This window comes from Protomyctophum bolini (assembly GCF_963924005.1).
Source record: "Protomyctophum bolini genome assembly, chromosome: 13".
In the NCBI taxonomy this organism is placed as follows: domain Eukaryota; kingdom Metazoa; phylum Chordata; class Actinopteri; order Myctophiformes; family Myctophidae; genus Protomyctophum; species Protomyctophum bolini.
The window spans coordinates 38,150,537-38,175,613 of NC_137874.1; the positions used below are offsets into that span (position 1 = coordinate 38,150,537).

At 41.0% G+C, this 25,077-nt stretch overlaps 1 protein-coding gene across 1 annotated transcript; it reads right to left on the minus strand.

Annotated features, from left to right (window-relative positions):
* Nucleotides 1–1,895: 1,895 nt before the first annotated feature.
* Nucleotides 1,896–23,817, minus strand: naaladl1 (N-acetylated alpha-linked acidic dipeptidase like 1). Its single transcript, XM_080779770.1, has 19 exons — nt 23,637–23,817; nt 22,516–22,688; nt 17,990–18,117; nt 16,306–16,425; nt 15,891–16,083; nt 15,693–15,786; nt 15,459–15,563; nt 14,886–14,971; nt 14,387–14,506; nt 14,098–14,183; nt 13,780–13,843; nt 13,374–13,441; nt 12,825–12,916; nt 12,384–12,477; nt 11,909–11,990; nt 11,571–11,744; nt 2,870–2,957; nt 2,538–2,630; nt 1,896–2,353 (listed from the first exon to the last, which is right to left on the minus strand). Exons 1-19 carry the CDS (start codon nt 23,723–23,725, stop codon nt 2,176–2,178), a joined length of 2,127 nt encoding a protein of 708 aa, XP_080635896.1. The 5' UTR covers nt 23,726–23,817; the 3' UTR covers nt 1,896–2,175.
* Between the last annotated feature and the right edge of the window lie 1,260 nt (nt 23,818–25,077).

Genomic DNA, 25,077 nt, shown 5'->3' on the forward strand with positions numbered 1-25,077 from the left:
AATACAACTGTGTGCGTGTCCGTTCTGCACCAGTGTGTGTGTGTGTGTGTGTGTTGTGCACCAGTGTCATGCACTGAAATCTCACAACGTGTGTTCAAAAGAATGACTTTACTTTATGGAAACATTGTGAAAATAGCTGATCCCAATGCCTTGCAAACTATATTTATCTGTGGAATTGAGTCCAACTAAAATGATTGCCTACAATTCCAAGTGGCTGTCGTGTCAGGGTTGGGGGTCCCCAGTTCAAATGTGATTATTATTTACGCGACCTGGAAAGTTTGGGAACCCTTGAATTAGCCACTAGATCACCTCATTACTGTGCATTGAGCTTTTGTATTCAAATTAAAGTGATCCTTGGCCCTTGGTATAGAGTTTGTAGATTGGATATTTTAGCTGCGGGTCAAAGGTATAGCAGTTCTGTAGGCTATGCATTAGAAATGTGTGAATAGTAATACGTGTGATTGTAATTGGATCTGCATCAACTAATCTCCTGTTGGTGAATTCTATGAAAATAAGGCAGAAGGATGTGATGATGGGGTGAGGAGGAACAACGGAGGTCAGAGCGTGGCCGAGAGGAAGCCATTTCCACGGAACGGACGTCCAAAACACTGACACCATCTGTGAAAACAACTTTAACTGGAGGATCTGTGATCACCATTCATTTTATTATGGTGTGGTGTATATTCCCTTTTCATTCTTTCTTTTTTGAGGTATTAAAAAAGGTCTTAAAAGTCCTTAAATTGTCACTTTACTAACGATGACAGTTGAGAGCCATTGCACTAAGATAAAGTACTAGCATTCCATAAAAGAACACAGAGGAGCATAAAAGAAGGGGAGCATTAACGAACACAGAGGAGCATAAACCAAACAACACCTCGACACTGGCCAGAAACAAACAGAAGCACTAGCCCCTCACAGGAGAGTAGAAATAGACCCAGTGATTGACAGGTCACAGGTGGACGGCTGGACGCTATGGACTATTTACTCCTGATTGGCCGAGACTACAACAGGACACAGGCTGAGGCCTAACATGCCACAGGTGAAAACCATGACACAGGGAATGCACGGGTGAGACAAGTTAGGCAACAGCTACAAAGCACAGCAGGAAACGGTTAGCTTCAAAATAAGAGGTACTCAACTGTCAAGTAACACCTACGTATCTACAACACAGAATCAGAATCAGCTTTATTGTCCCATCACAGCCCTTACAAGATAAAAAAATATATAATAAAAAGGTGAAATTCGTCTTTGTGAAAAAAAGAAAGGGAATAATGGGGGAGGGAACAAAAAATGAAATGTGATGCCTCTACAAAATAAAACAATGACACATTGTGTGTCTGTCTGTGTGTATGTGTGTGCGTGTGTGTGCGTGCGTGCGTGCGTGCGTGCGTGTGTGTGCGTGCGTGGGTGCGTGTGCCGCCGTGCGTGCATGCAATCCGTGCATGCATGCGTGCGTAAACAAAGAAAAGAGTATCTCTATGCACTTTCTACTGAATCGTGGGTATGTGCATCAGTGTTGATTTTGCTAATTTAAATTTCGTTTCAGTCATAGTCTTTTCAATGAAATTTCATTTAGATTTAATCATAGTTTAGTCATCTGAAATGTTTTTGTTTTAGTCTAGTCTTAGTCGACTAAATAGCATATGATTTATTTAGCATATAACTAAATATACAGTTGATTTAGTCGGCTAAAAGGTATTTTGGTGGTGGTTTAATGGTGTCATAATATTGCTGATTTTACACTTGGCTGTGAGCTTGTAGATCTGCTGTTTTCAGAAAACAACACCCGAACACTTTAGTGTAGTTTTTATTCGTTGATTACATTTTCAATGTAGTCATCATAGCTTAGTTTTTACGTAGGTTTCGTCAGTGATTAAAGGTAGTCGATAAATTTCCATCATAGTTTTAGTCAATGAAATCAACACTGCATGTAGTATGTGGAAGAATACTGTATGTTGTTGGATACGATTTTATCCACAATTCCATGATGGATAGATGTTGGTAGGAGAGATAAGATAACAGGCAAACGGTGATCAAAAATAACAATTATTCTACATTCTCTAATTGTGTAGAATGCAGAGGATGGTTAACAATAATTTAACTGGGTTACCAAAGGACCGTCATTTGGCTGCAGGGACCCCCTCCTCAAGGACCCCCTGGTTGAGAACCGCCGTCCTAAATGCCGTCCAGCAGGGTGTGTGCGGCGCCCTCTATGGCCTGGCTCAGGATGGACACGTGGCGGTGGACCTCCAGCCAATCGGTGGCCAGTCCCGACGACTGGGCGGCGACGAAGGCGTCGGCCAATCCCGGGAAGGTGGGCTGGCCCGCCGAGCTCGACGCCCACAGGACATGTCTGGACACGCCCACAACAATGACACACGTCACACAATGGCGTAGTGGAGTATAGCCTAACTAAAAGTATTTTTCTTCTTCCGCTAAAGACGAGAGTCTGCATTTCATGCGAGTGCAGGAAGAGAAGACTAACAGAGCTATGGGGGCCAGATCTACATGCATTTAAACTATGAGTTGACATTCACCTGAATGCGTATTTGTGTGGGAACGCCACAGGATCCAAGAAGGAGCGATCCAACAGCATGAGCTGGTCGTTGATCCTACGCACCTTCAGCGGCCTGAAGACAAAAAGCTTCACTTAGTTTTTTTATTAGTTTCAGTGTCAGTTTTCGTCTTTCTAATACTTTGGGTTATTTGTCAGGTGCAGGGTTGTTGTATGGACATATAAAATGCCTTGATTTTGTGGGTGTAACTTTAGTGCACCAAAACTATTTGTGCACATAAATACATTACATACATACATGCGTGTGTGTGTGCGTGAGTGCCCGTGTGTGCATGCATGCGTGTGTGTTCTTACGTTTCCTTGGCCAGATCAGAATTTCGTATCAGCTGGTTCAAACCCTCGGCTGCAGAGCGGAACGACACCACTGCTCTCTGTAGGGGCTCTGAAAGGAGAAAACAGCACCACCTAGAGGCTCTGAAAGGAGACGTCTGGAATGACGGGTCACCCTATATCACTACACCCTAAAAAGTGAGACTGGGCTGAAGTAATATTTAATTAATAAATATGTATTCATGTTGCTTATAAAAAGGACTGTGTGCCGTTTACAATGAAATTGAGCTGAATTAAACAATATAATGCACTGTATTTTACTCAACTTTCTTTGCATAAAATCAGGTAGGAATCACTGAGTAGAATTTAATTGTATTGTTGAGTCATTGCAATTATGCAGGAATTATGTAAGTTTTATTCATATGGGAGAAGGTGTTTTCATACCAATTTTAGTTATTTATGAATTGCATTTACACAATGTTGTCTGAATAAAATCAGCTCTCCATAACTGACTAGAATTTAATTATATGTGTCACTAAAAACGATAGATGTAGAAAATGAGTAGATTTTACTCATTGGTTGTATGTAGATGTTAATCACTGCCCCAATCAGTTCAACACGGTGCAGGTGTTGGAACTTCTAGCTGCTGGCCTGCTGCTTGTATTTTCTTTCTGTCGTCTGGAACTATATAAACTTGGACCATTTTCCCCAAAGAAAGGTAAGATGTTTATTATAAGTTGCTGTAGCAGCTGAACATTGTTTTGTGTTACTGTCTGCAAGTTTAGTTTAGCCCTGGCTGAAACTGAAACATGTCGTCTGTCACCCGTCTGCTCTGTCATGATTGATGTGACTTCATGTATAACATTTATCCAGTGTGTGCATGTGACTGTGTATCCCTTGGTTTAAAGTTATAAAACCCACCAATAAACCCAAATCCGTCACGAATTTAATGTAATCAATCTATGGAGCGCGCATACAGTCTATATGGGAGCTCGCAGCTCACAACTGGATGATGAGGCTCTGTGATGCACGCAGACAGTCACTGTAGTCACAGCCAGATATACAGCACAAATGAGAACATGTGTCCCGACCCAAAAACACTGAGTTAAACTTGTCGTGCTGAAAATGCGAGCTGATCTACAAGCTTACAACCCGTCACGTCCGTGACACGTTGTGAGCTTGTGGATCAGTTATTTTCAGCAAGCAGAAATATGCAGGCTGTGAGTGAGAGCTTTCACAAGTTGGGGGTTAGTTTTACCATATAAAGACTAAATAAATAAAAACTATTACACATTCGGTGGCATTTCACATTGCAAAAGGGTGCAGGAAGGTTGGGCACAGGGCACCTAAACGTTGTGGGCACCTCAGTGTTGGCTATTTTTTCCAAAATGTAAAAATATAACATAAAATTAATAATGATGATGATAATAATAATTAGGAATTAATTTGGATAAGCCCAAAGTGATTTGGGCTTACTTTAAGGTTTGGACTTTATTCTGTGGTTCTATGGCTATGGGTTGTGGCAATAATTTTGGTCTACCATTCTGAAATTTAATTTAATATCTGGACAGCTGACAGTAGGCAAAACTGTGACCTGAACTAGTTTATTTGAAAGTGAACTTTCCTAACACTGCATGTAACATTATAGGCTGGCTGATGCCTTTTAATGGGCATATGCTAATCTACTTTCATTTTTGCAGGACTCTGCTTGTGATTACACCCACCGCTCACATTCTTGTTCTTGGACATGACTCAGGTGAGTAATTATGAATTACATGTGACTGCATTTAATTTCTTCAATTTGTAGACTCAAGTTGCAGCCTACCTATAGCCATAGGTCCATAGACCTATAATGCCGTTTCTGCCATTGCATTAGATTAGAGCTACTGTATGGGGCTTCCGACCTAATGCAGAACAAAAATCACACCTGTGTGAAGTGAGGGGCGCTAATATATTAAAGTCTAACTCATGTTGATTTGGTTTGGTGATGTAAAACAAACGGTGCCAACACAAACATTAAATGCCATTATCAATGAAGAGACATTATGATGTAATGAGTTACATTATGATGTAAATTTTCCCTTCATTGTCAATGGCGTTTGCAAAACAAACATTGAACTAAAGACTAACTAAAGGCTAGCGCCCCTCAAAAATGTAATTCTAATTGAGTGTATAAAGAAACCAAACTGACCCTTACTCGTCCATTTGATCTACAAGGGTCAATTTGGTTGCCAGCTTTCCATCATTTAGCTGGGGACCATCTGGAACCCCCATTATGATTGCATGGTGGCCACATAATAACACACAGGAAACACTGCTATGTTGTACCCTGTTATGTGTATATAATAGTATTGATTACATTTAAAAAGTTCATCTAAATATCTCTTCAGATGCAGTTTCCAGGATTCCAGGAGCAGGGTTCCTGGTTAAACTACTGACTGAATCATATCAATAGGTATGTATAATGTACATGCAATTCAGTGGTTCTCAAACCATTCCTGTCAAAGACCCCCACATGAATGTACATTGGGCCGCAGACCCCCATCTAAAATAATGTTAAATTGGCTATTGTTGAAAAAATAATATGTGGTATATGTGGTTTGAACATATACGGTACATCATTATGAGTCCTAGATTTACACTTCAACTTATTGGTTTTGCGCCAGGCTTGACACAGTTCTTGTAGCCATTTGATAAAGGTTAAAGGGATATTTCACTTTATCTTTTGGTTGTCATTTTATCATCTACTCAGGCTTATGTGACCACACCAGACAGTACGGTCAGATGATTTAGCTATCAGCATGAATGGAGTTCATAAAATGGTATTGTATGTTTAGGTAAGATAGTTCCATTGTTTTGTCTTTCAGATCGTGGATGAGTTCCTGAGGATAACAACGCTGTCCCTTGAATCAACATTCATGTCCAAGCTCGACGAGTACACTCCTAGTCTAATGGACCTCTTCAACACCAAGGGTGGAGCCATGGGGGTGAAGTTACAGGCCATACTACTCACGGTGTTGTTCAAATACTCTTTGATTATTATATTTGCTATTTTATTTCAGGCATTTTGTGATCATATTACTATGAGATACGACTGTATGATGCAGGTTGGATTTAAAGATTAATCTACAACCAGGATCATAGTAGCTTCTCATACAAAGTGGAAACGGGGAAACTAGTCTGGCTAGACATACCATTGGTCCGATATCTCAAACCCTCACCCTCACACCTAAACCTAACCAACCCTTAACGCACCCCTCACCAACCTTAATCTGGTTGTTTTAACGCACCCTGGCCTGTCCCATACCAACCTTAATCCAGTCGGACCAATGCTATGTCTAACCAAAGTATGCCCCCCCATAACAAAAGCGGCTCCAACACACCTCAAGCCAAGTTCAGTCTGGGACTGGTAAGTGTAGAAGAAGGAAGGCACTGGTGCAAACTCTGACAATTAGAGCCTGTTGATTGGAAATTATGTGACTTTTCAAGGTCAATACTTAGGACCAGTGCCTTCCTTCTTCCTAACAAAAGTTGCCTACCAGTACATATAAAGCTCCCTGCTTAACATATTCACGTTTTGTTTGTAAATCCAGGGGTGCCCTAAAGGTAGATCGGCTGTAAAATATATTATTGAAGGGCGCTATATGCAGGTTTAATGTTTGTCTTTCATAAAAATGCCATTGCCAATGAACAGAGTTTAAATTTTGTTTGTTTGTAAAGTTTGTTTTGTCTGCCACTGAGCAAATCGGCATATGATGTTATGTTATGATATTGCGATGATGTAAGATGATCAGGGTTGGTAGTACCCCTCACTTCACATAGGTGTGATTATTTAAATGTTAAAAGAATAATCTGCCACTTGTTTTAAATTGACAACAAAAAGGGGCTGTCAACTCAAACCCAAAATGCAATACTTTTCTTTTCAAGTATTTTGAAAGTAGCTCTCAAATCAAAAAAGGGTGGGCACCTCTGGAACTTTAATCCATACAGTATGCAAGATGTAGTGGTTGTAGGAGGTGTATGTGTAGGCTCATGTGCTATACATTTTCTTTATTTACTGGGAACAATGACCTCCTGAAGTCAGCTGGTGTCCTAGACAGAAAAATGACAGGAAGTGTTTTCATTGGATATAGTGACATATTACCTGAATGATTTTCATAGGGGTTTCCTTTTAAGCCTGATATGTTAAGAAGATGCACTTTTAGTTTGAATCAGTGTTTACAACAACTTTAGATCAGTGGAATCTTTTGCATTATGAACTTGAATCTTTGTTTCCTTTTGTAATTTCAGTCTCCAAGCAACCCTGACATCAACAAGACCAGAGAGGTCATCATTCGCTGCTTGATGGTTTATCTGGGAGAAGACACTGGACTACTTTTGAAAGTGTATGATGTAAGTCAAAGTGCATCTTAAAATATAGCATGTGACTTCTGTCTACCTGGCATGTCTTGGTGGTGGTGGGGGGGTCTGCCCTTAAGTCAGACCTCCCGTTAGTAACTGCATAATATAGTAAATTGATTTATCCCTGCAATTTTTGACAAACTGAGTTTTGTTCAGTAATACAGTATAGTTTACATCCTTTGTGTGTTTAAAGGTTTTGTTTTCAGTACTACTTCTGAAATAAGAGGGTTTAAATGCTCATCCTCGTTTAATGTCTATATAATTATTTAGACCCACGAATGTCAGAGTTCCTCCAGACCTTTTACAATATTTTACATGACCTTGTAGCACAATATTTTACAATTGATCCTGCTGAGGATGATTCAAGCATCAGGAATGAGAAGTGCCATATAGAGACTGGTTGACTCCCCCCCTGTCAGGTGAAAAGGAGCAACTTGGACACTCAGGCATGAATGAAGCATGAGTTCAAGTCCGTTGCTCTCCCCATGTCCCCCATATATGGGGACTAGGTTGGCGGCGGGTGTGTAGAGCCCAGGATCACATTAGATAATTGACACAGGGGTGAAAAATGTGTTCGTGGGATAAAATTAAAAAATATATATATATAACTTTCCCCTCTTTGACTGTCTGACAATTTCAGCATACTGATGACCCTGTGGCAGAAGACCTTGATCTTACCAAGATGACCATCTACAGCATCAGAGCTACCTCCGAGGGTCCAAGTAACGTTGGACTTGTCATAGATGGCATCAAAGTAGTGCGTAATGTGGGCAACTTTTCAAGGGCCTGTGCCATACTCATTGGATTGACATACGTTGTCAATTTGGCATATCCCAAAGAGCTCAAATATACATTTGAGTTCTTCCAGAAAGTCCTGCTGGAGCTCGATTCCCTAAAGCTGACCCCAAAGGTGCACAGCCTTGAAAAGAAAATAGATTAAGAAGCCCTATGTTCCCTCATGGGGTTTGGGTTAGTGTTAACGTTGATAAATAACCTGGCTCAGGGAACATTATACATACTGTATGTGTATAAGGAAATGACTGTATCACATGGTGACTTAAATGTTTTAGTTTTCTGGAGGTGGTGGTTCTACGAAATCTAAATATCTTCTAACTACTAACTTGGGGTAGTGGCATCATATTTTGATTTAATATTGGGACAGGCTTTTGCACCTTGTCCGAAAACACATGAGTGTTTTAGATTTGTTTTTTACATGCCTAGGTTGTCCCGGTAATTTGTTTTATATATATATATATATATATATATATATATATATATTTATTTATTTTGTTTTCTTGAAAATGTCTGCCTCTTTCACAGGTCAAATTGTGTGTGTGTGTGTGTGTGTGAGAGTGTGTGTGTGTGTGTGTGTGTGTGTGTGTGTGTGTGTGATGATTTTATTGTACCATGTTGTATTATTTTTTGTTGAATAAGTATAATGTATATTGTACCATGTTTATAATGTATACATTGTTTACTTGAGTAAACTGCAGTTGTGTTGAACACATTTACAATGGTATTCATATTCATCTGTACCTGCAATGTTTAAACCTGAGTTTTAATATTATTGACACCAAATTACCTTTTTCTTTTTAAATATTTATTTATGAATTTGTTCTGTCCTATTTGTTTGTTAAAAAATTGATAATTGTTTTACTCATCATTTCTTTGAAATTGATTTATTTTTACTTACTATTTCTTGAAATTGAGTATTTGTTTTACCAATTGTGTGATTTACATGTATAATGTTTTTCTGAAATTGTTGTTTTAATTGATATCACATTACTTTAAATCTATTATTATAAATGTCACTTTTGTTACCATAGTGTATAATATGCTCAATACATTGAGTAGATTATATACTGTATATGTATATATATATATATATGGTAACAAAATGGACATTCATAAAATATTTAAAGTAATGCGATATCAATTAAAACAATACATTTCAAATAAAAATATTATAAATTATAAATCAATTATAATCACACAATTAGTAAAAAAATACTCAATTTCAAGGTAATAGTAAGTAAAAATAAATCAATTTCAAAGAAATGAGTAAAACATAATCAATTTCTAACAAATAATTAGTAAATGTTAATCAATTTAAATCAAATAAGGAGTAAATAATAATCAATTTTAAACAAATAATTAGTATTAAATCAATTAAAATACAATAATGAGTAAAAAATAATCAATTTTAAACAAATAATTAGTCAATTTAAATCAATTTCAAATAGATGGGTAAAAAATAATCAATTTCTAACAAATAATTAGTAAATGTTAATCAATTTAAATCAAATAATGAGTAAATAATAATCAATTTTAAACAAATAATTAGTAAATTTAAATCAATTTTAAAGAAATGATGAGTAAAAAATAATCAATTCCTAACAAATAATCAATAAATGTTAATCAATTTCAATCAATTAATGAGCAAAACTTAATCAATTTCTATCAGAATCCAGTCAAATTATGAGTAGAAAATAATCAATTTAAAAGAAATAGTTAGTAAATATCAATCAATATCTACAAATATCTAGTAAATATAACTCATTTTTCAGAGCTTAAATTCTATTCAATGTTATTAGATGTCACACTGTGACAGCATTTTTAATGAGTAAACCCTAGTCATAGTTTTTACAGTGTATAGTCTCGCGTTGCCAGGCTGTCGCCTCTCGTATTGTTAAAAATGCTTCCGTATACTGTACATACAGTCTGGAGCAACGGACGCTCTGATCATGAGTAAAACATGAAGCCTCGAAATGGGCTAATTTATCATGAACATTAGGGAGGACCAATTATATGAAGATAGGTTGAAAAGTGGTGAAGTCATCCTTTGAGTTGAATTATGAGCCTCCTACCCATACTGATTGGTTTAGACACTGTATCCTACCCATGGACACTGTATCCTATACCAATACTGATTGGTTTAGAGTAGACTGTAGACACTGTATCCTACCCAGTGAGATGCTGTGTCCAGACACTGTATCCTACCCAGTGAGATGCTGTGTTCAGACACTGTATCCTACCCAGTGAGATGCTGTGTTCAGACACTGTATCCTACCCAGTGAGATGCTGTGTCCAGACACTGTATCCTACCCAGTGAGATGTGTGTTCAGACACTGTATCCTACCCAGTGAGATGCTGTGTTCAGACACTGTATCCTACCCAGTGAGATGCTGTGTTCAGACACTGTATCCTACCCAGTGAGATGCTGTGTCCAGACACTGTATCCTACCCAGTGAGATGCTGTGTTCAGACACTGTATCCTACCCAGTGAGATGCTGTGTTCAGACACTGTATCCTACCCAGTGAGATGCTGTGTCCAGACACTGTATCCTACCCAGTGAGATGCTGTGTTCAGACACTGTATCCTACCCAGTGAGATGCTGTGTCCAGACACTGTATCCTACCCAGTGAGATGCTGTGGACACTGTATCCTACCCAGTGAGATGCTGTGTTCAGACACTGTATCCTACCCAGTGAGATGCTGTGTCCAGACACTGTATCCTACCCAGTGAGATGCTGTGTTCAGACACTGTATCCTACCCAGTGAGATGCTGTGTTCAGACACTGTATCCTACCCAGTGAGATGCTGTGTTCAGACACTGTATCCTACCCAGTGAGATGCTGTGTTCAGACACTGTATCCTACCCAGTGAGATGCTGTGTTCAGACACTGTATCCTACCCAGTGAGATGCTGTGTCCAGACACTGTATCCTACCCAGTGAGATGCTGTGGACACTGTATCCTACCCAGTGAGATGCTGTGTTCAGACACTGTATCCTACCCAGTGAGATGCTGTGTCCAGACACTGTATCCTACCCAGTGAGATGCTGTGTTCAGACAGCTGTATCCTATTCCTACCCAGTGAGATGCTGTGTTCAGACACTGTATCCTACCCAGTGAGATGCTGTGTCCAGACACTGTATCCTACCCAGTGAGATGCTGTGGACACTGTATCCTACCCAGTGAGATGCTGTGTTCAGACACTGTACCCTACCCAGTGAGATGCTGTGTTCAGACACTGTATCCTACCCAGTGAGATGCTGTGTTCAGACACTGTATCCTACCCAGTGAGATGCTGTGTCCAGACACTGTATCCTACCCAGTGAGATGCTGTGTTCAGACACTGTATCCTACCCAGTGAGATGCTGTGTTCAGACACTGTATCCTACCCATTGAGATGCTGTGTTCAGACACTGTATCCTACCCAGTGAGATGCTGTGTCCAGACACTGTATCCTACCCAGTGAGATGCTGTGTTCAGACACTGTATCCTACCCAGTGAGATGCTGTGTTCAGACACTGTACCCTACCCATTGAGATGCTGTGTTCAGACAGCAGTGTGTGGTAGAGGTCCACAGCTGTCTGGAGGTAAGCCTCCAGGGTCTCTGCGTAGTCACTGCAGTTGAGCGGCAGGAGCAGGCTGTCGGCCAATCGGATCAGGACGTTCCCTGCCGTCCTGGCAACGGCCTGGTGACTGACGAACCCTGTGAACGCACGCACGCACACACGCACGCACGATAAACATTTTTATAAACGCACGCTGATAAAGATTGTATCAAATTATTGTGAGGCTAAATCTCATTAAATGGTGATCCGTGGCTTGAAAACCACCGAGTCACGAGTTAACACTAAAAGCAGTGCTCCTCACCGGGGTCGATGAACTTGGAGGCGTAGTCGAAGGTGTCGTACGCCGTGTGGTACGCGGGGTAAATTCGAGCCTTTGTTTTTGTCTGCGTGAAACAAAGTTCCCCCGTGATGAGAGACATTCTATTTACTTCGTTCACTTTCATTTCGATGAGACGGACAGCGCCGAAACTCGAAAGCCTCAAAGGAGATGGCGAGTCAAGAGGTCACACTTTAACCTAAACAATAACAATAATTGCTTCTTTTCTGTCAATTACTCACCCCGTGAAGCCTTGCACTCATGGAAATGTACTTGTTTTTGTCGCGTTGCTGAGCCAATAATGTGATGACCAGCGGAGAAGGGCTCTATAGTCCTCTATTGACCGTTGACCCGGTCATCACATTATTGGCCCAGGAATGCGACGAAGAAATAAAAATAAAAAAAATCTCCATGGCGCGTCTTCATGGGATGTGCATCAACACGGCGTCACTGATCTTACCCGGTCGTAGGTGTAAGCGATGTCCATGGAGGTGATGCCCAGGTAATGGACGAACGCGGCGTAATCACTGCCCGCTCCGCTCAGCACGCCAACCCTGACCACACACAGTAGACATCATGAGCATGAGGGCAAAGCAGCTCCACATAAACCCACTGTGTGAAGACCACTGGTTCACATAAACCCACTGTATGAAGACCAGTGCTCCACATAAACCCACTGTATGAAGACCAGTGCTCCACATAAACCCACTGTATGAAGACCATTGGTTCTCAAGCCTTTGAACTTAAACATGTCTGTATAGAACACACATTGAGCAGGAACCCAATATGCAGTGAGGGGTCCCTGCATTCATCTCTTTCAGCTAAGGTGGTCCTTGGCCTGAACAAAACGTTGAAGACCCGTGGCATGAACGATACGTTGAAGAGGTGACAGTCAGTATACCTGGGGATGGTCCCGTGCGCGGGGCTGCTTCTATTGTTCACTTTGACCCAGTTGTCATAGACAGACGCAGAGTCCAGTCCAGGAGCTTTGACCTGAACACACACACAACACAACACATGATTATTTACCATGAAGCCTTGAATTCATGGGAGACTCTAGTTTTTCTCACATACGTGAGACAGTGATTTGATAACCGGATGGCTATACTCAGTAGGCGACTCGCCAAAGACGCCGGTCAACAAATCATTGGCTCAGGAATGTGACAAAGTCAAAAAACTAGTTCATGGCTTCATGCGGTGTGTAATTGAAATAAATGTGTATTTTTTGGGGTCAGTGAACTACTCATTTAAGCACTTTCAACACACTTGGCACGCTTATTTTAAAAACTATTCATTCTCAATTGGTGGACGTTTTCAAAGACTTTTGTGAAAAAAGGTTTGAGAAACCATTAGTTTAGTCTAGTGTGTCATTTGACCTCTGACCTCCCACCTGTTTAGTGGGAGTCTGAAACCATTAGTCTAGTGTGTCATTTGACCTCTGACCTCCCACCTGTTTGGCGGCGGTGAAGATGACGCCCTGCGTCGACGGCATGGCCGAAGCTCTGAGCGTGGCGTTGGCTGAGGAGCAAAGCATTGTGGGTCAGCATTCCATTAACCCATTCTGACCTGAGATCAGATTCATACGAGGTTTCCCACTGGACACACACTGGTCTGATTAACCCATTCTGACCTGAGATCAGATTCTAAAAAATGTCAGTCGTTCTTCGATTTTTCAAAAATAGCAGACCTACAAGCTCGTAGCGCGCCACCGAGTGGCGCGCTACGAGCTTGTAGATCTGCTATTTTTCAATAGCTAAAGCATGACATGATGCTGACACCAAAATGGGTTCCCGTTCAGAATGGGTTAATACTATACGAAACAGGAAGTCATCGTCGGTATAATTATAGGTTCTTACCAAACACCGATATGTCCACGTTGATGTATGCGACGGTGCGCTCGCTCAGGAGGGCAGAGTATTGCTGACGGACAGACAGACAGACAGACAGACAGACAGACAGACAGACAGACAGACAGACAGACAGACAGACAGACAGACAGACAGACAGACAGACAGACATTGGTGTGAGTGAAGAGGAGACAGACAGACAGACAGACAGACGTTGGTGTGAGTGAAGAGGAGACAGACAGACAGACAGACAGATGATTCTCTGTGGCGACCCCTGAAGGGAACAGGCGAAAGCAGAAAGTATATTTGTAGAATAAAGATTGTCACCTCTGCGTATTCTGCAGAGCCAATGAGTCCAAACTCTTCTGCACCCCAGCTTCCAAAGATGATTGATCTCCGAGGTCTCCATTTTCCTGCCACAATAAATGAAACACATGAAACCACAAACATAAAAAAGAAAATAGCAATTAAATAAATGGCTGGACAAAGTAGTCACATTTCCATTTCTTTATTGGCACACAGTAAAAAAGGAACGCTTAGTGCGTGTGTGTGTGTGTGTGTGTGTGTGCGTGCATGCGTGTGCGTGCGTGCGTGTGTGTGTGTGTGTGAGACTGACCCTGTTTCACCATGGTTCCCAGCACTCTGGTCAGCTCCAGCATGACCGAGGTTCCACTGCTGGGGTCGATGGCACCGTGCACCCAGCTGTCCCTGTGGTTCCCGTAGATCACATACCTGTCTGGACGTGGAAACATACACAATATATACCGTTTCAGTTACAGATACTGTCATTTCGGGGGTTTTTTTGTGAACTATAATAACCAATTTTGGGGCGGGAACCCCTTTTGGTGTTATCATTATGTTATGCTTTAGCTATTGACAAATAGCAGATCTACAAGCTCATAGCGCGCCATCGAGTGGCGCGTTACGAGCTTGTAGGTCTGCTATTTTTTGAAAAATCGAAGAACCACTGACATGGAAACATAGCTTTTTCAGAAAACTGTCAGGATGTATAGAAGACATTTTTAGAATCTGATCTCAGGTCAGAATGGGATAAGTCACTCACCTGGTTCCACACTCCCCCGGATCACCCCCATCACGTTGGATAAGTCACTCACCTGGTTCCACACTCCCCCGGATCACCCCCATCACGTTGGAGGAGTTCTTCAGTTCTCCGCGGTTGTACACGTCCAGTTTCACGACACTGGGACAGAGGGGTTCACGTTCACACAACAAAATACCATCTTTTTTTATCGTCTGTGTTTCACCACAGACAAAAGTTGCCTCATTCAAATATTTACACATTTTATATGAATTCTATAATACACGCCACCTTCATATATACGAGCACATTGTAACAAAAATGTAACCGTAGATTCATCATAAACACAAGTCCGGCGTCTGATATTGTCCTTTTAGTTATCATTTTTTTTCTACAATGACTTGTTTCAAATTCATTAGATTTTTGTAATTGTATTTCAATTTCATCATTTACCCCCCAAAATCTATTAATCTACTTGTATTAATCTAATGTAGGGAAATGTAGTCCTACTCTCCCTGTTGCTGAAGGGAAATGTAGTCCTATACTCTACCTATTGATGAAGGGAAATGTAGTCCTACTCTACCTGTTGCTGAAGGGAAATGTAGTCCTACTCTCCCTGTTGCTGAAGGGAAATGTAGTCCTACTCTACCTGTTGTTGAAGGCAGATGTAGGATTGAATCCCGGAGCTCCAAGGTTGTAGGTGCAGTTGAACGCTCCCTGCCAAGTGGTGGGGGCCGAAACTCCGCCCAAAGCACTGCAACAACCAATCACATGCAGGATAATTAAATAACAACCAATCATAGTGTTTGGGAGGGGGAAGGGGGGGGGGGGGGTCATATTGCCCCAAATCCATTTCAGGAAGTAAGACTGTCTCTACACGTACCAGATCAAAGCATAGGCGTCCTCGTATCCGATTGGTTGGATTGGAATAGGCGGGACTCCGGTAATGTTTTCCTCTGGTATTCTGTAGGTGTCCTCTGCAAAACAGACCTGTGATCAGCCTTAATCTATCATGGATCTTGGATATAGAATACATTGGACCTATAGGACAGCATGTCATGTTGTTAGCCAATAGCCATACCTCTGGCGGCCAGGTAAGGCGTGAGCATGTCTCCGTATTGGCTGCTGAAGCCGCCTCGCTCCACCCCGGAGGGGGGCATGTACCAGGAGTAAGGGTACGTCTCGTTGAGGTCGGACATGAGGCCGTCATTGATGTCCTGAGGGTCCGTGTAGACCAGTACCCCGCTCACGCCGTAGGGGGCAGCGTTGATGGCCTGCACGGTGGACACACACCACGAGCAAAATAATCTTTGAATATATTATATTCTTTCACAGCAAACGTTTTTAACTCGTATCCTTGCTTCTGTGGGGTCCCTGAACAACACATTATCAGCAGTTTTGATTGTATATCAATGGAGTGTTTTGATTGGATATCAATGGTGTGTTTTGATTGGATATCAATGGTGTGTTTTGATACTATAGGCCCATGTACTCACTTTATCGGCTCTTCCCGCTCCTCCATATCTGGTGATGGCGATGGTTCCTCTCAGGTCCATCGCCTGGTTCAGATGCTGGTAGTCACTGACTCTGCCCTGGTTAGCATAGACCAGCTTCCCCTAGTATAGCACAATAACCTGGTCAGACCAGCTTCCCTTAGTACAGCACAATAACATGGTCAGACCAGCTTCCCTTAGTACAGCACAATAACATGGTCAGACCAGCTTCCCTTAGTACAGCACAATAACATGGTCAGACCAGCTTCCCTTAGTACAGCACAATAACATGGTCAGACCAGCTTCCCTTAGTACAGCACAATAACCTGGTCAGACCAGCTTCCCCTAGTACAGCACAATAACCTGGTCAGACCAGCTTCCCCTATAGTATAGCACAATAACCTGGTTAGACCAGCTTCCCCTAGTATAGCACAATAACCTGGTCAGACCAGCTTCCCCTAGTACAGCACAATAACCTGGTCAGACCAGCTTCTCCTAGTTTAGCACAATAACCTGGTTAGACCAGCTTCCCCTATAGTTTAGCACAATAACATGGTTAACATAGGTTACCACACACATGAACGGGCAAAAAAATCGTTTCGTCCAATGGGCTCGACTCACAAGCGTGTGCACTGTGCAGGAGCATGCGCACAGGGTTGCGCATTGCCGTATGCGTCGCATATAACCCCCCCTCCCCCCGTAACACTTTTCCAACCCGGAAGAAGGGGTGAAACAAAACCAAGCGAAACAACAAACAAATATTTGCCATAAGCATGAGAGAATCGGTGTAAATGGTGCATTTATATATAGCGCCTTTATCCACGGTGCTTTACATAGTTGTGCATTCCATTCACACACACACACATTCACACACACACACACACACACACACACACACACCGATGACAGAGGAAACCATGCAAGGCACCTATACCTGCTCATCAGCAATTAGGGGTTGAGAGTCTTGCTCAAGGATCGTTTTGGGTTGCTTATGTTTGCTTATTGTCAGAAACATGGCGAATGGAGAAATAATAAAACCCTTGGAATGCACTCTCTGTGTCACCTATACCTGTGGGGTGTCCTGTGGAGCTGTAGGCTGCATAGGGCCTATACCTGGGGGTGTCCTTCAGGGCTGTAGACTGCATAGGGCCTACCTGGGGGTGTCCTTCTGGGCTGTAGGCTGCATAGGGCCTACCTGGGGGTGTCCTTCAGGGCTGTAGACTGCATAGGGCCTACCTGGGGGTGTCCTTCAGGGCTGTAGGCTGCATAGGGCCTACCTGGGGGTGTCCTTCAGGGCTGTAGACTGCGTAGGGCCTACCTGGGGGTGTCCTTCAGGGCTGTAGACTGCGTAGGGCCTACCTGGGGGTGTCCTTCAGGGCTGTAGGCTGCATAGGGCCTACCTGGGGGGGTCCTGTGGAGCTGTAGACTGCGTAGGGCCTACCTGGGGGTGTCCTTCAGGGCTGTAGGCTGCATAGGGCCTACCTGGGGGTGTCCTTCAGGGCTGTAGGCTGCGTAGGGCCTACCTGGGGGTGTCCTGCGGGGCTGTAGGCTGCGTAGGGCCTACCTGGGGGTGTCCTGCAGGGCTGTAGGCTGCGTAGGGCCTACCTGGGGGTGTCCTTCAGGGCTGTAGGCTGCATAGGGCCTACCTGGGGGTGTCCTTCAGGGCTGTAGGCTGCATAGGGCCTACCTGGGGGTGTCCTGCGGGGCTGTAGGCTGCATAGGGCTGGACGACATCAGGCTGGTCCTGCTCGGGGTTCGGGCCGTAACCTTTCTCCGTCTCTCTGGCGGTGTAGAGCACAGCGCCGGACCCGCCCACTGGAACAAACACATGACCCTTCCTTTAAAAACACTGAACCACACTTTATACCCAGTGTCATTATTTAAAAACACTTTACCACACTTTACCACACTTTATACCCAGTGTCATTATTTAAAAACACTTTACCACACTTTACCACACTTTATACCCAGTGTCATTATTTAAAAACACTTTACCACACTTTATACCCAGTGTCATTATTTAAAAACACTTTACCACACTTTATACCCAGTGTCATTATTTAAAAACACTGAACCACACTTTATACCCAGTGTCATTATTTAAAAACACTTTACCACACTTTATACCCAGTGTCATTATTTAAAAACACTGAACCACACTTTATACCCAGTGTCATTATTTAAAAACACTGAACCACACTTTATACCCAGTGTCATTATTTAAAAACACTGAACCACACTTTATACCCAGTGTCATTATTTAAAAACACTGAACCACACTTTATACCCAGTGTCATTATTTAAAAACACTGAACCACACTTTATACCCAGTGTCATTATTTAAAAACACTGAACCACACTTTATACCCAGTGTCATTATTTAAAAACACTGAACCACACTTTATACCCAGTGTCATTATTTAAAAACACTGAACCACACTTTATACCCAGTGTCATTATTTAAAAACACTTTACCACACTTTATACCCAGTGTCATTATTTAAAAACACTGAACCACACTTTATACCCAGTGTCATTATTTAAAAACACTTTACCACACTTTACCACACTTTATACCCAGTGTCATTATTTAAAAACACTGAACCACACTTTATACCCAGTGTCATTATTTAAAAACACTGAACCACACTTTATACCCAGTGTCATTATTTAAAAACACTGAACCACACTTTATACCCAGTGTCATTATTTAAAAACACTTTACCACACTTTATACCCAGTGTCATTATTTAAAAACACTGAACCACACTTTATACCCAGTGTCATTATTTAAAAACACTTTACCACACTTTATACCCAGTGTCATTATTTAAAAACACTGAACCACACTTTATACCCAGTGTCATTATTTAAAAACACTGAACCACACTTTATACCCAGTGTCATTATTTAAAAACACTGAACCACACTTTATACCCAGTGTCATTATTTAAAAACACTTTACCACACTTTATACCCAGTGTCATTATTTAAAAACACTGAACCACACTTTATACCCAGTGTCATTATTTAAAAACACTGAACCACACTTTATACCCAGTGTCATTATTTAAAAACACTGAACCACACTTTATACCCAGTGTCATTATTTAAAAACACTTTACCACACTTTATACCCAGTGTCATTATTTAAAAACACTGAACCACACTTTATACCCAGTGTCATTATTTAAAAACACTGAACCACACTTTATACCCAGTGTCATTATTTAAAAACACTTTACCACACTTTACCACACTTTATACCCAGTGTCATTATTTAAAAACACTGAACCACACTTTATACCCAGTGTCATTATTTAAAAACACTTTACCACACTTTACCACACTTTATACCCAGTGTCATTATTTAAAAACACTGAACCACACTTTATACCCAGTGTCATTATTTAAAAACACTGAACCACACTTTATACCCAGTGTCATTATTTAAAAACACTTTACCACACTTTACCACACTTTATACCCAGTGTCATTATTTAAAAACACTTTACCACACTTTACCACACTTTATACCCAGTGTCATTATTTAAAAACACTGAACCACACTTTATACCCAGTGTCATTATTTAAAAACACTTTACCACACTTTATACCCAGTGTCATCATTTAAAAACACTGAACCACACTTTATACCCAGTGTCATTATTTAAAAACACTGAACCACACTTTATACCCAGTGTCATTATTTAAAAACACTTTACCACACTTTATACCCAGTGTCATTATTTAAAAACACTTTACCACACTTTACCACACTTTATACCCAGTGTCATTATTTAAAAACACTGAACCACACTTTATACCCAGTGTCATTATTTAAAAACACTTTACCACACTTTACCACACTTTATACCCAGTGTCATTATTTAAAAACACTTTACCACACTTTACCACACTTTATACCCAGTGTCATTATTTAAAAACACTGAACCACACTTTATACCCAGTGTCATTATTTAAAAACACTTTACCACACTTTATACCCAGTGGCATTATTTAAAAACACTTTACCACACTTTATACCCAGTGTCATTATTTAAAAACACTGAACCACACTTTATACCCAGTGTCATTATTTAAAAACACTGAACCACACTTTATACCCAGTGTCATTATTTAAAAACACTGAACCACACTTTAGACCCAGTGGCATTATTTAAAAACACTGAACCACACTTTATACCCAGTGGCATTATTTAAAAACACTGAACCACACTTTATACCCAGTGTCATTATTTAAAAACACTGAACCACACTTTATACCCAGTGTCATTATTTAAAAACACTGAACCACACTTTATACCCAGTGTCATTATTTAAAAACACTTTACCACACTTTATACCCAGTGTCATTATTTAAAAACACTGAACCACACTTTATACCCAGTGTCATTATTTAAAAACACTGAACCACACTTTATACCCAGTGTCATTATTTAAAAACACTGAACCACACTTTATACCCAGTGTCATTATTTAAAAACACTGAACCACACTTTATACCCAGTGTCATTATTTAAAAACACTGAACCACACTTTATACCCAGTGTCATTATTTAAAAACACTGAACCACACTTTATACCCAGTGTAATTATTTAAAAACACTTTACCACACTTTATACCCAGTGTCATTATTTAAAAACACTGAACCACACTTTATACCCAGTGTCATTATTTAAAAACACTGAACCACACTTTATACCCAGTGTCATTATTTAAAAACACTGAACCACACTTTATACCCAGTGTCATTATTTAAAAACACTTTACCACACTTTATACCCAGTGTCATTATTTAAAAACACTGAACCACACTTTATACCCAGTGTCATTATTTAAAAACACTTTACCACACTTTATACCCAGTGTCATTATTTAAAAACACTGAACCACACTTTATACCCAGTGTCATTATTTAAAAACACTGAACCACACTTTATACCCAGTGTCATTATTTAAAAACACTTTACCACACTTTATACCCAGTGTCATTATTTAAAAACACTGAACCACACTTTATACCCAGTGTCATTATTTAAAAACACTGAACCACACTTTATACCCAGTGTCATTATTTAAAAACACTGAACCACACTTTATACCCAGTGTCATTATTTAAAAACACTTTACCACACTTTATACCCAGTGTCATTATTTAAAAACACTGAACCACACTTTATACCCAGTGTCATTATTTAAAAACACTTTACCACACTTTATACCCAGTGTCATTATTTAAAAACACTGAACCACACTTTATACCCAGTGTCATTATTTAAAAACACTGAACCACACTTTATACCCAGTGTCATTATTTAAAAACACTTTACCACACTTTATACCCAGTGTCATTATTTAAAAACACTGAACCACACTTTATACCCAGTGTCATTATTTAAAAACACTGAACCACACTTTATACCCAGTGTCATTATTTAAAAACACTGAACCACACTTTATACCCAGTGTCATTATTTAAAAACACTTTACCACACTTTATACCCAGTGTCATTATTTAAAAACACTGAACCACACTTTATACCCAGTGTCATTATTTAAAAACACTTTACCACACTTTATACCTAGTGTCATTATTTAAAAACACTGAACCACACTTTATACCCAGTGTCATTATTTAAAAACACTTTACCACACTTTATACCCAGTGTCATTATTTAAAAACACTGAACCACACTTTATACCCAGTGTCATTATTTAAAAACACTGAACCACACTTTATACCCAGTGTCATTATTTAAAAACACTGAACCACACTTTATACCCAGTGTCATTATTTAAAAACACTTTACCACACTTTATACCCAGTGTCATTATTTAAAAACACTGAACCACACTTTATACCCAGTGTCATTATTTAAAAACACTGAACCACACTTTATACCCAGTGTCATAATTTCCTTTAAAAACACTTTACCACACTTTATACCCAGTGTCATTATTTCTTTCATGTGAAATGTTGTAGTTGTTGACGAGTTACATTTTAGTCAGCCAGATTGATCAACTGTAGATTTAGTCGGCTAAAATCATATGGTAGCCTACAGTATGTAGTCGACTGAAACTAGCCTAGGGTAAAACATTTCAGATGACTAAAATCGGACTAAAGATTTTGTTCAAAAGACAACGACTAAAACCTAAAATGTAAATGTGCTGTGAGAATGGCCACTGACCCACAGTGACGCGGTTGGGGGTCCGGGGGTCCGGGAAGGACAGGTAGACCAGGTACTGGTCTGTCCAGACGTGGTCCAGCCCGCTGTGGGGGTCCTTCCATCTGTCCAGCATGTACTTCACCGTGCGCTCATCTCCCGCTGTGGTCGCCATGTGGGGGGTCTTGGTCAGCTCTCTGTCCCAACACGCACACACGCACACACACACACACGCACACACACGCACACAACCACAACCACACACACATATACATGGACGCACACACACAAACACGACACCAGTCATAATTACACCTTTAGTTTGAGTCAGGGTATTAGTATTTCTATATTGCAGTATTGATACTTTTTTAGAATCAGCCTCAGTCCTAAATGGGTTAAGTAAAAACGTTGAGTTATTTTTCCCCCCACCACTGCGTCTATAGTGACGCAGTGGTCTATAGTTGACCTCTGACCCTCTGAGAGGAAGAAAGACTGCAAAAGCAGACAACAGTGGCTCAGCGGTAGAGTGGCCGGTAAGAGCAGCTGAATGGGAACCGGCATGAGATTCCCAGTTGGAACCCGGGCTTCCCCCAGAGTTAGTCATGTCGAAGTGTCCTTAAGCAAGACGCTGAACCCCTCTCTAATTGCTCCATAATAGCGCCATGGATAAAGGCACCATTTACCATTTGCAACACTCCAAATTATTCTTGCAAGGTGCAAGGCTCAGGAATTCAAATGGAAACAAGGAAATGACAGCATTCAATAAATGTCCTTTTCACATATTTTATAGTCATAGTTTATTACCTCTAACGAATGACCAAAGGACGCATTTCGTGCGCGTGTGGTGCGCATGTGTGTGTGTGTGTGTGTGCGTGTATGTATGTATGCATACATGTGTATATATATATATATATTATATACAGTATATATACAGTATACATGCATGATACAATCAAGTACAATTGAATGCAGGTGCCGACTGTCCTCACCTTTGAAAGGTATCAAATGAGGACTCAAATGGTACCAAGGCAGGATAAATGCCATGTGAAGTCGATTAGTATAGATAGTAAATAGAATTAAAAATATACACACAATCACAGAGAGCCAACCCCCCCCCCCCCCCCCCAACCCCCCTGACCTCTGACCTCAGGTTGTCGCTTATCTTCAGGGCGTCCACTTCCTGGAGGAAGTCCCGGACCATGTCCTCGTCCAGGTCCCGTGCCACCTCCTTCATCCAGGTCGGGGTCTCCTCCTTCTTCTCGATGGCGTAGTGCCCTAGGAGGATGCCCACCGCCAGGCACCCCACAAACGCCACCCCTAGAAGCAGCTTCCTCAGCATCCCGGCTTCACTTCAATTCCATCAACCTACAGTACGCGGTGGAGAGGATCGTTCCGTCTGTCTGTCTGTGTTTGTCTGTCTGTCCCCGACCGATTGTCTCGTAACTCTTAAGCCATTCTGACCGGGAACCCATTTTGGTGTTAGCATCATGTTATGCTTCAGCTATTGAAAAAATAGCAGATCTACAAGCTCATAGCGCGCCACCGAGTGGCGCGCTACGAGCTTGTAGGTCTGCTATTTATTGAAAAATCGAAGAACAACTGACATTTTTAGAATCTGATCTCAGGTCAGAATGGGTTAATCCGACCAGTGTGTTTCCAGTGGAAACCTCGTATGAATCTGATCTCAGGTCAGAATGGGTTAAGCAATCACCACCGGCGTTGCCAGTTTTTGTGAGCAAGCAAGCAACCGTAGATAGAGGGGGGCGGGGCTACTAATCAAACCATAATGTGTCCAGATTTGACTGAGGGACTGCCATTGGATTTTTTTTTTTTTGAATTTTCGTTTCTTTTCATGTCATATGAAAGCAGGGAATCATATTATAGCTTCAATTGACATATTGGTTGTTCAGTTTAGTTTGACCCACCAGTTTTGGAAATATGGCTTATAGAGTAGGCCTAATTAATGTCTTGCAAGAAAACAACGAGTTGAGAAAACAGGCCTGCAGGTTCACTTTGTGGTCTCTAACATTACACCTAGCTACATTTTCATATTTCATATACATACATTTCAGACATGCTCTAGTATGTGAAGAGTCAACTCTTATCTGTGAAAACTCTATCTGTGAAAACTCAGTTCGGCCGCTTGGATCTGCAAAGGTATTCTTTCGGTTAGGACATGACCCACACTTCGTGACCCCCGAAAAATGCAACTCCACAACTATGAATATTTAAAGTGACGTTACAAGGAAAACAAGGCCAAAGTCGCTCATAATAAGCAGACATGGCAACACTGATCATAAGGCGTCAGTAAAGAGCCCCACCTCCATCTGAACAACAGCCGACCGGTGGACTTTGAACAACATTATTTTTTTATTATTGTTTTATTTTATTTTTTACAGCATGGCTCTCCATGAGACTATTGCAGAGCTAGGGTCTGTGTGTACTTATAAGACTATTTTCACTACTTATTAATTAAAGTCTTTCTTTCCCCCACCTTTAAATTCATGGATATATATTTTTCTTTCTATATTTTTATGGAATTATTTAGAGGGGAGGGGGGGGGGGGGGTGCTCCCAGAAAAGGATT

What these genes read in the sequence shown, in the direction of transcription:
- naaladl1 (XM_080779770.1), bottom strand. Translation starts at nt 23,725, where the DNA reads ATGAAGGAGGTGGCACGGGACCTGGACGAGGACATGGTCCGGGACTTC. An exon ending in GCCCCGCAGGACACCCCCAG is followed by an intron (nt 16,426 to 17,989) that starts GTAGGCCCTATG and finishes GTGCTATACTAG; the next exon opens with GGGAAGCTGGTCTATGCTAA. An exon ending in GCGCACGGGACCATCCCCAG is followed by an intron (nt 12,478 to 12,824) that starts GTATACTGACTG and finishes GTGTGTGGTCAG; the next exon opens with GGTTGGCGTGCTGAGCGGAG.